Source organism: Danio rerio, chromosome 5, assembly GCF_052040795.2.
Source record: "Danio rerio strain M-AB ecotype USA chromosome 5, GRCz13ab, whole genome shotgun sequence".
In the NCBI taxonomy this organism is placed as follows: Eukaryota; Metazoa; Chordata; class Actinopteri; order Cypriniformes; family Danionidae; genus Danio; species Danio rerio.
The window spans coordinates 54,920,460-54,934,084 of NC_141025.1; the positions used below are offsets into that span (position 1 = coordinate 54,920,460).

A 13,625-nucleotide genomic window follows, 5' to 3' on the forward strand; every position below is an offset into this window, starting at 1 on the left:
TTATTTATTATTTGCATATTTATATTTGTTTTAATAAAAACAAGTTTAGATTTGTCCACCTGTCAAGTCTGCCATATAAATAGCCAGTGTGCAATGGCAAGACACACGGATGCTTAAAGTGAATGGGAGATGAGAGGCTCATTAAGAGAATAAACACAACTCCATTAGACTTTTTGAAAGCATATTTTTTCCATCCTTAAAACAGCAAAAGTTGATTTGGACATGCCCTTAATGCTTTTGCGCCATGTGCTCTAGACTTTGTGATCGTTAAAACTTAACCTTTAAATTTAACCACCACAAAAACTAACTACAGTGCATTAGTATTTTCAGGCAAAAGTAATTTTAAAAGTGAGGATTTGTTCTCTAGGATACTTTCCTCTGTGCATCACAGAAGATACTTTGCTAAATATATTAATACATACAAGCAATATGCAATTTGATGTGCTGCACAGTGATAATAAAAATGTTTCCAGTCTCTCAGACTGGCTTGAATCACAATAAGTGATTCCATAGACTCTGTCTCTGAAAGTGCTACGAGTATAACTTGCATACCGTGCATACAGAAATGCAACATGTGCCAAACATCTTCCATAAGCATGCAAGCCAGTTTCCAATCTGTTGTTAGCAATAAAGAAGCTTTCAAGATAAAATATTTTTTCTGTGAATTTCCAACAAAATAATCTCTATTGTTTAACTTATACAGAAAAAAGCAACAACAACAACCATAAATATAAGATATAATCACATGATTATAATTACATATAATCACAGGCATATTAGGTAAATAGGATAAACTGCCAAAACAATTAAATAGCATCGAGGTACAAAGGAACTTTAGCTGAAAACCTAATTAAAAGCATCATTATAGTCAGTAATAACTTCTGTTTGTGATTTTATTTGAGTTTTGTATTTATCAATCAGCCAATCACTACATCTGCTTAACATTTCTCAAGCAAACATTAAATAATCTTTCAAATAGTGTCTAAATATCATGTTTATTGGTGTTATTAGTTAATTGTGGTAGTTGTAATTGCATTGCATTAAATTATTGCATCAAAGACAAAATAAAGTGACACAATACACAGAATATTCATTTAAGATTAAAGAGTTATGCAGCAAATGATCTTCCTTTGAGTCACAACATAAAATGGAAAAAAAAAAAGATAAAAAGAAAAATTAAACTGCTTATTAGCAAACACACGACCACAGAGAGTCAAACTTTCAGGATGCATAAGGATCCAATAAACAATTCTGTTGGGTTTAATGCAAAATAATATAATAAGAATTGTATAGAATTACTACTGACAAGTTTGGAAGGACATTTGGAAGATGACAGGTACAATCATTTAAATCAGTCAAGTGCTGAACCCAACCTAATACTCTACCAATTCTCTAATGAGGGTTAGAAGACATGTCAAAGTGTGCATCTTCCCACAAAACAAAGCTATACCATATTATGCTTATTTTGCTAATGCATATTGCTATCCTTTAGGTGTCCAATTAATCTGTGCAAATTAACCAACACTTTGGTAATCTTCAATCAAATTCTGACTATTTGTTTCCATTTTTGGAGTGATGGTACTTTTATTTGATGTCAGTTTGAAAGCTTTACTCACAATATACCCAACCATGTATTTTTTATAGACTCTTTTCACATTTCTGGGTTGCTCAGTAGCGGAAGGCGTCATAGCAGGGTAAACTAATAGCGCACTGAATGGGAGAGTAAAACAAATAATCTAACTCTAATCTAACTCTAATCTATAACTCTATTTGATGAAATAATAAAAGAAAAAACCCACAATGGTGTTTCCAAGTCTTTCAGAATAGGGAAAGAAAATTGTGTGAGACTGATGCCGGCAGCCAGAAGAATTTACTCAAATTTACTCTCAGCCCCATAGACACTGCATTAGAAACACTTCGCTTAAATGATGATTAGTTTTTTTGTAATTTGACGCAAAGATGATGTAATACATTCATAAATGCATATAACTATTCATACAAAAAAAAAACATCTAAATATTAAAACCTTTTAAGGATTTAAGATTATGATAAACCCTTCATAACAGTCTTGTGAAAAGTGTCCATTAGTTTTCTACAAGGGATTGATGAATAAATAAATCCCAGCCCCCAACTCAATGGCGGTTTTTAATATGCATTCCTCAGCATTCTTGCGTCCTTGTGTTCTCATCTAACGTCAACATTAACTGCCGAAATTCAGTTACAAAACTCCGCAAAAACACAGCAAAAACAGGACGAGTGAAAGTTCCCGGATGTGTTCTTGATTTCAAGGATGGTGGATGCACATTTGAGCGCAAAACTCGCTCTAGAAGTCCCAGAAGCTACTGAGGCTAAATAAAGAAGGTGGGAAGCACAGCAATTTATATAGATTTAATATTAAAGTTCAGAGATATAACTTATTCCAGGAGTTTCCTTAAATGAGAAGGTGAAAGTAAACATTACTATGGAAATCTTACTAAATCCAAAAACACATTAAGGGTGTTTATTTGCTGAAATTCATATTAAAATTTATTTTATTTGTATTGTGCAATGTAGATTTGTAAGGTCTTTATGCATAGTATATTTTGTGAAAAGGGGAAAAGCAATAAATTGTTGTATGAATGCTGTAATATTTAAATAATTTTCCATTAAAAACACATGAAGGTCATATGACTATCAGGGATAACCAGGGAAGATCGAAGCATCTTATGTCTCACAGGACGCGTTCTCTGTTCTCGCAGTCTCTGGAGTTCTTTTAAGGTAACTTGGCAAGTCATCACAAGAACACAAGTCCATTATTTGCGTTCTTGGAATTGAGAAACAGCCAATATTAATGTTGCGAGAAGGGCGTGGTAAAACAGTGTCGCAACAGCGGAGAGCATGGTAAGAGACCGGCGGCTGGAAAAGTGGGTCAATCAAAGTGATAATTAACACCTGTTTCTTCACAGTGATTGAGCCGGAGAGACACTACTTAATGCACTGAGACGGTCCAGTCGGGGAAAGAGAGCAGAGTGAGAATGAGTCGACGTGATGCTGTAAAGCAAAAATAAAGTTGTTTGCTTACCTTCTTCGCCAACCCTGCCTTCTACCTCCTTGACAAACAAACTTTACTACAATCCCATTTGCAAGTACATCAAGATACTGAAATAAAAGTCTTAGCAACTTCTGCTTGATAGATTTTAATATAATGCTGCAAACCCAAAGTAAACATCTGAAAATAAATAAATACAATGTGCTGTGCAAGTTTTTGTTCAGCAATAGATGCCTTTAGGAACGACCACCGCAAAAACCATTTACACACCAAATCCAAATCCCATCCCAGCTGAAGCTGCACAAAATGAAAAACGACAAACGGACACAAATGAGCGATAATGGTGTACGGCGAGGCCCATCAGCATTAATCAGGGCCATATGGTTGTGGTATTGCCTGCTCCTCTGAGCTGGGAGATGGGGTGCTGGAGCATGGTGGGACTCTTAAACGCTCTCCTAATGGCCCAGTTAGAGAAGGTAAACGGGAGACAGGTGTTGGATCCCCGCAGAGAGAGATCTCTCCTACCTGCATGAACTTATTAAACATCCCTGTGCCCTGCTCCTTATCCTATAGCTGCCCTTTAACATCAAACATTCTGCTCAATCAGTGCCGCGTCACACCATAGCTACTGTATAATTCAAGACAGATACGTGTCGGAACAACATGTCAACAGGTGCAATAACTGCTCATCTCCAACATATACTACCTAACAAAAGTCTTGTCATCGATCCCAGTTATAAGAGCAACAAATGATAACTTGACTTTTACTTGATCAATTGGAAAAGTGGCAGAAGGTAGATTTTCCTGATGAATCATCTGCTGAACTGCATCCCAAATACTGCAGAAGACCTATTGGAACTGATGAAGGTAAGATGAAGGAGAAGGCATTGAATTTTAATACAAAGAGTCTTTGGAATTTAAAGAACTTTGGGAGTCATGCAAGAACGCTTTCTTTTCCATTCCAGATGACTTTATTTATTTATATGTTATTTGAGTCATTGCAGAGATGTTTGTATGCAGTCGTCCAAGTTCATGAGAGTCATACACAATATTGATTCTTTTTTCACTGCACCATGACTTTATATTCAGTACATTATTTCTGTTACGTGACACGGCTTTTGTCTAAGCAAAGTCAGACCTTACTGTCCTAATTAAATCATTAAGAATTAAGGCATGATCATATGTTATTTTTGGTAAAATAAGCATAATCTAGAGGACTTTGCCTTTTATATAAGCCATTTTTGGTACCAAATGATCAAGTAGAAGTCAAGTTATTATATGTTGTTTATAAAACTAGGTGACAAGACTTTTGAGAAAAAATAATAAATGAGAAAATCTGTATTCAGATGTTTGCGTTACCTCAATTACTGATTAAAAATGACTGATTATTCAAAAAGTGCTTTCTTTAGTCAGTTTGGAATTTGTTCACTTGGTAAATGCAAAAAGCTTTACTCAGTTTAAAAATAAATAAATAAATAAATAAATAAATAAATAAATAAATAAATAAATAAATAAATAAATAAATAAATAAATTCACCACAGCAACTATAGACTACTAGTTACATTCAAATTTTAGCTAGCAGTAAATCATTAGTTATCTATAATTTTACAGATGTAATCTTTGTTTCTGAAGTCACAATCACCTTGTGATTAAAAAAAAAAAAAAAAAAAAAAAGTTAAAATCTCATATTATTACAACACACAAACACTCTTATTAGCAATATTGGTCAGTATTTGAATCGTTTCTCCCAGAAAAATTTGAGGAGACTTCTAGGGCTACATTCACAAAATATTCTAGGACTAAAAAAAGTGAACTTAACAATTTTGTTGCTAGCTATCTGCCATGAAAAGAAAATATTTGAAAAATATCTGACCGCAATGAGTCTTTAGTTATTGCCTTAGTTGCGAATGCATTCTCACAGTAATAAAAAAATAAATCCTACATCGTTAATATAAAAGGTTCGCAAATAAATATTTATGACAAATATATGTTCTATGAATACAAATTTGTAATACTAGAAAAACAAAGAATATATTATTTTAATAAATGTTAAATTTTTACATTAATTCTTTATTTTAAAACAGCAACATATAGTACTATTGTACTCTACAAAGTTTCCACAAATGAATCTCTGACAAGGTTTATAAATGACATCCCTGGTCTTCTTAAAATCCCACAATCTAAAAAAAAAAAAAAAAAAAAAAAAAAAAAAAAGTTTATTTATTTATTCCCCCCCCAGAGTTGATGAGCAATATTCAATATGGAGCATGCATGTATACCTCTAATGTCCTATTTTATGCACTAGTGTATTGTGTTACCCTTTTTCCCCCTCATTTCTCTTTCCATCACTACAGTTTTTCTGCAAGTTGCAGGTACTCTTGTGGACAATAGATGTTTCTTCACTCTATATCTCTCCTCTTTCTCCATGTCCTAGGAGATTTCCTCTCACCGTTTCTTCCCCTTCAGTATATACCACTGCATCCCAAGGGGATCTCAGCCTCCTTCAGGTTGCTCTGTTTATGTCTGTCTTTCCAATGTCGTCCCTTCCCCCTCTCTTTCTTTCATTCTCTCCCTCTCTCTCTCTCATGCCCTCAGTCTGACCCATTATCGCCACATCACCTGTCCTACTGCGCTCTCGTCCCGAAAATCCCTCCAATTCTCAGCTCTCATCCCTCCATCTCCACCTCCCTCAGGAGAAAAAGGGGAATTACCACCGCCTGCACGAAAAGAGCTCACGGTTGCGCGAGGAACAGAGAATCACCTCCGACAAACCCCTAAAGAGCCACTGATCTCAAGCCTGAATAATGTCAAAATCGCGATTGCTATGGACGCTACTATGGAAGGGGATAGAGCCATGACCCTGATTAAAGGCAGGGCTATGGTGGAAACACAGGCAAGTAGGAAAGCCGAAAGCCTTTACACGACTCTGGTCCCAATTCCTGCTGGAGTAAAAGGATTAGAGGGGGTTAACGGGTGACACAAAAAGACTGAAAGTGACTTTAACATTCGTGAAGTCAGACTCCAGCCTCTGGCTTCAATTATTAAGGTGAATTAGATCTGGAAATTAATTAAATAAAATGTTCAAACTCATCTGTGTTATACAGGGCCTCTGACAAATGAATATTTGTGTCCTCAATGTATGGAGGCACTTGTGTGAAGTGTGTGCAAGGTATAAAATGCTTTGGTATGACATTAACAGTCTGTGTAAGCAAGTCATTTTAAAAGGGTAGTTCATCAATTTTGTACTGTCATAATTTACTCGCTGTACATAATTTACTTCTCTGTGCATCAATGCAGAAAGACAAAAACTGACTGCAAGATGTCAACACACTTAAATTGCTTACTTTTCTGTTAATCGCAATACTGTACATCACTTAAACAGAATACATTACTTATTATTATGATTATATTCTATATGATTTTATATACATTTACAGCGACAGGCCCTAGACCAGGGTGTCCAAACTCTGTCCTGGAGGGCCGGTGTCCTGCATAGTTTAGCTCCAACTTCCCTGGAAGTTTCTAATATACCTTGAGAGAGCTTGATTAGCTGGTTCAGGTGTGTTTAATTGGAGTTGGAACTAAAATCTGCAGGACACCTGCCTTCCAGGGCCGAGTTTGGACACGCCTGCCCTAGACTTTGGAACAGTCTGTCTCTGCATGTTAAAAAGACCCAAACACTTTCTGTGTTTAAGTCTAGCTTAAAAAGTCTTTATAGTCTGCCATTTAACACCGTGCGAGCCCTGTTATTTTATCTTATTACTTTTATTCCATCAAATTATATTTCATATTGCTTTACTATTTTTGTTCTCATTTAGATTTTACTTGAACACCTAGTGCTTTACAAATAAATAAACTTAAGCGGCACCCAAAAACGAGTATGTTAACTGAGCACTATGTTCAAATTCAAAAGACTCGAAACATTTTAAAAACAATATGTGAGAAGTACCCTGTTGACCTACTACTTCCAGTGAGATTCTGAAGTGTGCATCGGATGGATGCTACGCTATCCCATGAAGCACCACAGGAGTATTCTATTCGTGAATGGAAGTAAAGCGACGCAAGCTAGGCAGTTAGGTCATACCATGATGACAAAATGGCAGATGTAGTACGTTCGAGTTTCATTCATACCACTGACATTCAAACTGTATAGAACGTACTATTCTAATGGTCGAGTAGTATGTTTAAATTCAAATGCAGTACCTACTGAGTAGTAGGCGCAGTTGACTGACTATAAACTCAACCCCATCAGTCTGATCAAAGCATTGTATGTGAATGTGGTAAAGTAAATCACTGCCTTAACGTCAACAATGCAGATACATTGAGGTCCATCTTATTATACTTGCAATGGTAGCCGGATTGAAACACACCATTTGCTTACATGACATAAATAGTTAACTATATGCGACATAATTTAACTTTTAACAATGATTTCATTAATTATGACACTATTATACATGGCTCTTTTTAATTGGTTAAAGTAAAAAATTAAATAAATAAATAAATCCACTATTTCTCTTACTTTTGTGCTATTTAGGAGCCATGAGAACCCACTGACAGGTCAAATCGGCTTCTTTTTTAGGTTTAGCAAACTTACCAAAGCATTTTAGATATCTATAAAATATGTAATATATTGACATCATGAAATTAATAAAATATACAGAATTGTGAAATGACAGTAAAAAGAATAAAAACCAATAATATCTTAAAGATTATAATAATTAAAATATTAACATGTGTAGATTATTTAAGGCCAATGCGTTGATTAACCATTAGTCATGGTGTATATAGTGTATATTTGCAGCCAATTTAGACCAGTCATTTCCTCCTGTTCAAGTTTATGTAAAGCATAGGTCTCCAGCTCAATTCCTGGAGGGCCGCAGCACTCCACAGTTTTTCTCTAATCCTATTCTAACACAGCTGATCCAACTAATCAAGGTGTTCACGAGTAGTCTAGAACACCTTGATTAGTTGGATCAGGTGTGTCTGATTAGGGCCGGAGCAAAACTGTGCAGAGCTGCGGCCCTCCAGGAATTGAGTTTGAGACCTATGATGTAATGTCATTAAGATTAAAGAAATAATTATTTTATGTTTTCCTCACTCTCTCAAATGTGCGTGCACAACTGCTAAGCTAAGCGAAAATATGCTTAAATAAGAAGGTAATGCAAAAACTCACAACGACAGCTTTAGAAAGCAAAAGCAAAAGCCGAATCCTGGACATTTCAGGAGATTTAGTAACCCTGACTGGGAAAATCATTTAAGTTCCAAAAAGGCATGTCTCTGTGGGTCTCTGCAGAGCACATAAGATTACCTGTGGAAGTGTCTTACAGTTCACGATCACAGAAAGAAAAAAGGTAAACGAGAGAAGATTTGCCACTACTTAATAGATTGTGGATGGTTGGTTATATTGGGCAGATACAAAAAAAGGTGTAAAAGGATGACAATAATAGTAATACAAAAATCACTAAATATACTTGAACGGCCGTTAAAATACCTGGGCAGCCCACCCAAGTAAAGTCTATGCGTGGGAAGCACTGCAATAATTTTTAAAACCTAAAAAACACAACAATAGAACAAATGTAAATATAAAAAGACAATTGGGATTGTGCTTCTTAAAGCATTTCAGAGCTGCATGCAGCTGTCCATATAAATTTGACTCATTTTAATAATCCAATGTTCCCAAAAGTGTACTTAACACTAGGAAAATACAACTATTAGATATGGACTTGGTATTGGCAAGCTATTAATATTAAATACAGTAGCTGCGATCGGACCAGATTGGGGATCTAAAACTTGACTGGAAGTGCCTTTACAATAAACCATCTTTATATCTTGAATCACTGTAACGTTAACAGCAGGACTTCCATGACTGCGGCTGTCATATCAAGCATTATACATGTTCTCACATTTATTATTCTGTGAATGGTCTGTCTACATTTTCTTATGTCTCAAGTGCAAGTCACACCAGTAAAATGAACAAGGATGAACAAATGAACGACAATGTGTTCCTATTTTTGATGGACTTGTTATTCGAGGCAAAATTCACACATAAAACCCCCTTTATATTATACCATAATGACATTGTCAAGAAAAATGACATCATCAGCATCATCATTAAGAAAGAAAGAAAGAAAGAAAGAAAGAAAGAAAGAAAGAAAGAAAGACAAATAAATGCACCCTAAGACCAACAACAACAGATCAAAACAACAAAAAAAAGAATCACCAATGCAAACAAACGGCAAGCAAACATCTGACGGACCAAAGCAGATCAGCAAAGACAAAGGAATGAAAGACATTTTTTTCTGGTGGGCTGGGTGGTCCGTCGCTCATGGAAAAAGCGGGCTGAGAGGCGAGGGCGTGTGTTTGCGCTTGGCATTTGCATGGCTGGCTCCCCTGTAGCCCTGGCTTGGGATCCGCTCTCTCATATTTATGTGCATATTGAGTGTTCCCAGGTGTTGTCTCTGGACTCGAGGTCACCGCTGAAAGGGCAGCAACTAAATAAAACTGACATACTAACAGAGCATCTGCCTGCGTGAGGCGGCGTTTGGCTTTGATTTCTTATTGACATCTGCCCAAACAGACAAACAAGAGTGTGGATGAAAAACAAACTATTGGCTTTCCATGACTCCTGCTTCGGGAGTGTATCTGCTCGCTGAATGAAATGCCAGGCTGTTTGAGCGGAGCTGTGCAGCCGCTATTGGTGCTGTGATTGGGAATATCAAGGTTTTTGGCGTTTTCGCCTGATGAAAGATCATACCTCTCTGAGCCAGTCCTGAATGGACTTGCTGGCCTCCTGGTGCCAGACGTTATGGACAGAGTCAGTCATGGCCACCGCACGAACACGACTCTTCACTTCTGCTTCTCGGTTAATCATCTGTATAGAAGAGAGACACATTAGCAATTAGAAAAGGATACCATTCCTTCAATGCAAAACTACAAGATTGATGCTATGTTTTTATGCATATAATCACAAAATGAAACAGTTAAAATGTATATGCATTGACAAAGTCAAAATGTCCTCTTGAGGTGGTGATATAGAACAAGTGCATAGATTTGCTCCAGACATTGGTGGGGACATACAGCACATCCCTAGAGGTCACGCATAGAACAGCACAAATTATCCCTCGCACTTTTACTGCAATCAGGCTTTGAGCACGTTTGAATGTAGAGAAATTTAGAGAGATGTGATGCAATTTTAAAACCGTTTTATGCCTATATTAATTTTCATAAACATGGAGGCCAGAATTAAAATAAAATTTTAATTATTTGCACAACCTTGGTTAATATTATTATGGTGGAGTTGTAGCGAACCTGACTTTAAATTACTTTAAGTTAAAAGTAGCTACTTATGTCCACATTTTGCACAGTGAAGGAGAAATAGAAAATGTCCTGGTTTGGCACCTTTCAAGTTCTAATATCAAAATCATATGTAACTAAAGTAACTATTTGCACGTCTAGGGTTGACAAAGCATTATTTTATTTTGAAGGCGATTAAGTTATTGGTGGGGACATCTTAGTAATTGGTAAATATTGGTGGAGACACATCCCCTCTGTACATGCCAATTCTCCGGCCTTGCTATAGACTAACAAGCTTTTGAAGAGACACATCCTGAATGTATTATTTAAAGGAAATGTCACCTTCAGAATTATATGAAGATTTTGATCTGTTGTATTCTGTGATTATATTTTTTGTCATTATTTACTGGAATAATTATTGTTTATTTATTTTTTATGTGTAGACTTTTTTATGTTCTGTATATTACTATTATTTCATTGTGATATATTCTTATATATAAAATGTTCTTTTTAGGATATTTATAAGATATATTACAAGCTAATATCTAATATCCTTATTAATATCTGATATCTTTTCTGTTGTATGACATTTTGATTTTAATTGAAACCAATAAGATCAACTGGACCTGCTACTCAATTTATTGTGAACGCCTGAAATGACTGAGTAGCAAGAGTTAAGAGCACACAACTGAATTTCTTTCTTTCTTTTTTTTTTTTTTTTCTTTTCCCCAATGATTTACTTGAGTGCGTATCCTGTCATATGAAAAAGTTTGGTCACAGCACCAAACTTATCGGGTTAAGTGCGGCAGTTTACATTTGATTGAATGCACAATTACAGGATTACCCAAAATATTGCATTTTGTAGAATTTTTTTTACTTTATTCTATTAATTTTTATTTTTACTTAATTGTATTTTACTTTATTCTTTTAAAAATGCCATTGAATGCATACAGATATAATAAGTAAATAAAAAATACTAATGTTAATTAAGAATAGTGTAAATTAATTAATTAAGAATAAATCAGTTAATAAAGAATAATGTAAATTAAATAAATGATTATTTGATATCTAAATAAAGGATATATGGCTTAGGTAACTGTAAACATTTTCAAAAAAACTATTTTACAGGTCCATTTCCAACCACAGGAATTGTCCTTGATATTACAAGGTTGGTTTTGACCATATTTGGAAAAGTCATGAATATTAATGTACTAAGCTCTGACGGTCAAGCCTCTCATGTCAGTGTGTGATGCTCACAGATGGCATGATATACTCTGAAATACACACAAGCTAAATAATAATACTTCTGTTGTCAAAAATATTTGAATGTATTGAGTCTTTATGCCAGCTAATTGTCACAATACACGTTAAACTAACAAAAGCTATATTTAAAAAGACATTATGCCTCTTTAATTGCTAATAGCCTGCTTAGTTAAATGCTTATATGCTTAGATAAATTTGAAAATAAGGAAAAATATCATTGTAGTATTCTGACTAAGACATGCTTAGGTCAATCAAATGCTGCCTGTGATGTGTATATTAATGATGAAGTGTGAACGTCACAGTCAGTTTTGTTCTGCATGACCTGTTTTTCACTGAGACTTTAGACTCAAGGGATTTACATGAGAATAAAGAAAAAAAAAATAGTGTTTGCAGCTCACTGTGTATTAATTTGCATGTACTCTCATAATTCAGATATGAATATATACATAGGTATATGCAGATTTTCATTCTAAAGCACTTTTATGGATTGAAAAAGATGGGACATTTGTAAAATGCTATAAAATCAAGATGTGTGCTTTAATTTAAAATAGAATAGTCAAAAGTACAAGAAACAATTTACCAGTGTTTTGACTAACAGTTAAATATATTACATAAATAATAAACATTTATTTTGCTGGCTAAACACTCCAAAATAATAATAATAAAAAAAGTTGAGACAAAGGTATCAAACAGGTGCAAAATGGTCTGCAATAAGCAGGCAAATTTGTAAAAAGTGAGGATTTCATGGTCAAGTATAAAAGAAGCCTAAATATCTGAATTTGCAAGGGAAGATGGATCTAAAGTCATGAGAACTCAAATTCACATCTAGAGATATCTCAGTCTGTATAGGGCAAGGCTGGAAACCTGAACATTCATGACCTTTGCGCCCTAAGATGGCACTGCATTAAAAACAACATTATATGGTGTTAAATACTGCCATAAATGACAAGCAAAGTATTTCAGAAAAAAAAAGAAAAAGAAAACCGGCGTTTGCTGGAGTGGGAGTCTCTGTTACTCCAAAAGAAAGTTATGTAGTACATCAGTTGTGTCCAAAGATGCTGCTGGTTCTCCAGACCAGAGCTCATCTCAGATAGTCAAAAAAAAAAAAAAAACAAAAACAAAAAAAAAAGATTAAAAAAAAATTCTGTGGGAATGTGTGCTGGGCTCAGAGGATCTACATTTCAACTTTTTATGAGAAAAATGGACGTCAGGTTCTCAGACTCAAAGACCAAAGGGACCATCCAGGCTTGCATGATTGACAGATGCAAAAGCAAACATCTGTTATAACATGGCGTTTAGTAGAGAAAAAGGAACTGGTGACTAGCATATTTGCACTGGTACCCTGGTATGGAGGCATGTATTGGGATCGACATATAATTCCATCGTGATAAAAATTTTCATGGGTAGTTTATAGTTATTAGATCAAGTCTCATTTTAAATGTGCTACAAAAGCATGGGTTCATAGATACAGAACGAATGTGTCAGGCCTGGCATGCCTAACATACAAATATGTCTACTATGAAAAATCAGACAATGGTGACCATGAACTGCTGCAGATGAATGTCAGTATCGCCAAAAATTGTACTTGTAAAACTTTAGCAATTAGTATTCTCATTTGACAAACAATTAAACATTGCAATTAAAAAGAAAGTAGCCTCTTTCCCAAATGTGTTGAGTGTATTTTGAAAATCAAAATGTGTATATATTTGCAGAATACAAATAGTTTGATCAATGAAAATATTCAAAATCTAATGAGAAAAACTTAATTTAAGCCGGATATAACAGATTTTTGTGCTTTGCATTCCAGTATTTCTTTTAATTATCAGACATTAAGTGGTGCCTGGTGACTTCCTGCATGTGTGTGTGTGAATGAGTAAAAAATAGCAAGCAAGGCTGTGGGTTTATACACACATTTAGAGGTTACATTTAGGTTTTGAGACCATTCAGAAACTTAGTGATGCTCTTACAATGGGTTCCCAACAAATGCACAGTACCACATCACTTGCTCTAATTTACGCAGGGAATGTTTTTCTCTTC

The 13,625-nt window shown here is 35.0% G+C and overlaps 1 protein-coding gene across 2 annotated transcripts in view; it reads right to left on the bottom strand.

Moving 5' to 3' along the window:
- Positions 1-13,625, bottom strand: part of arb2a (ARB2 cotranscriptional regulator A) — a 319,558-nt gene that overhangs the window by 89,643 nt on the left and 216,290 nt on the right. For both annotated transcript variants that reach the window (NM_200418.3, NM_001431106.2), the window contains 1 exon segment: positions 9,787-9,903. In NM_200418.3, coding sequence (NP_956712.3) covers positions 9,787-9,903 — 117 coding nt within the window.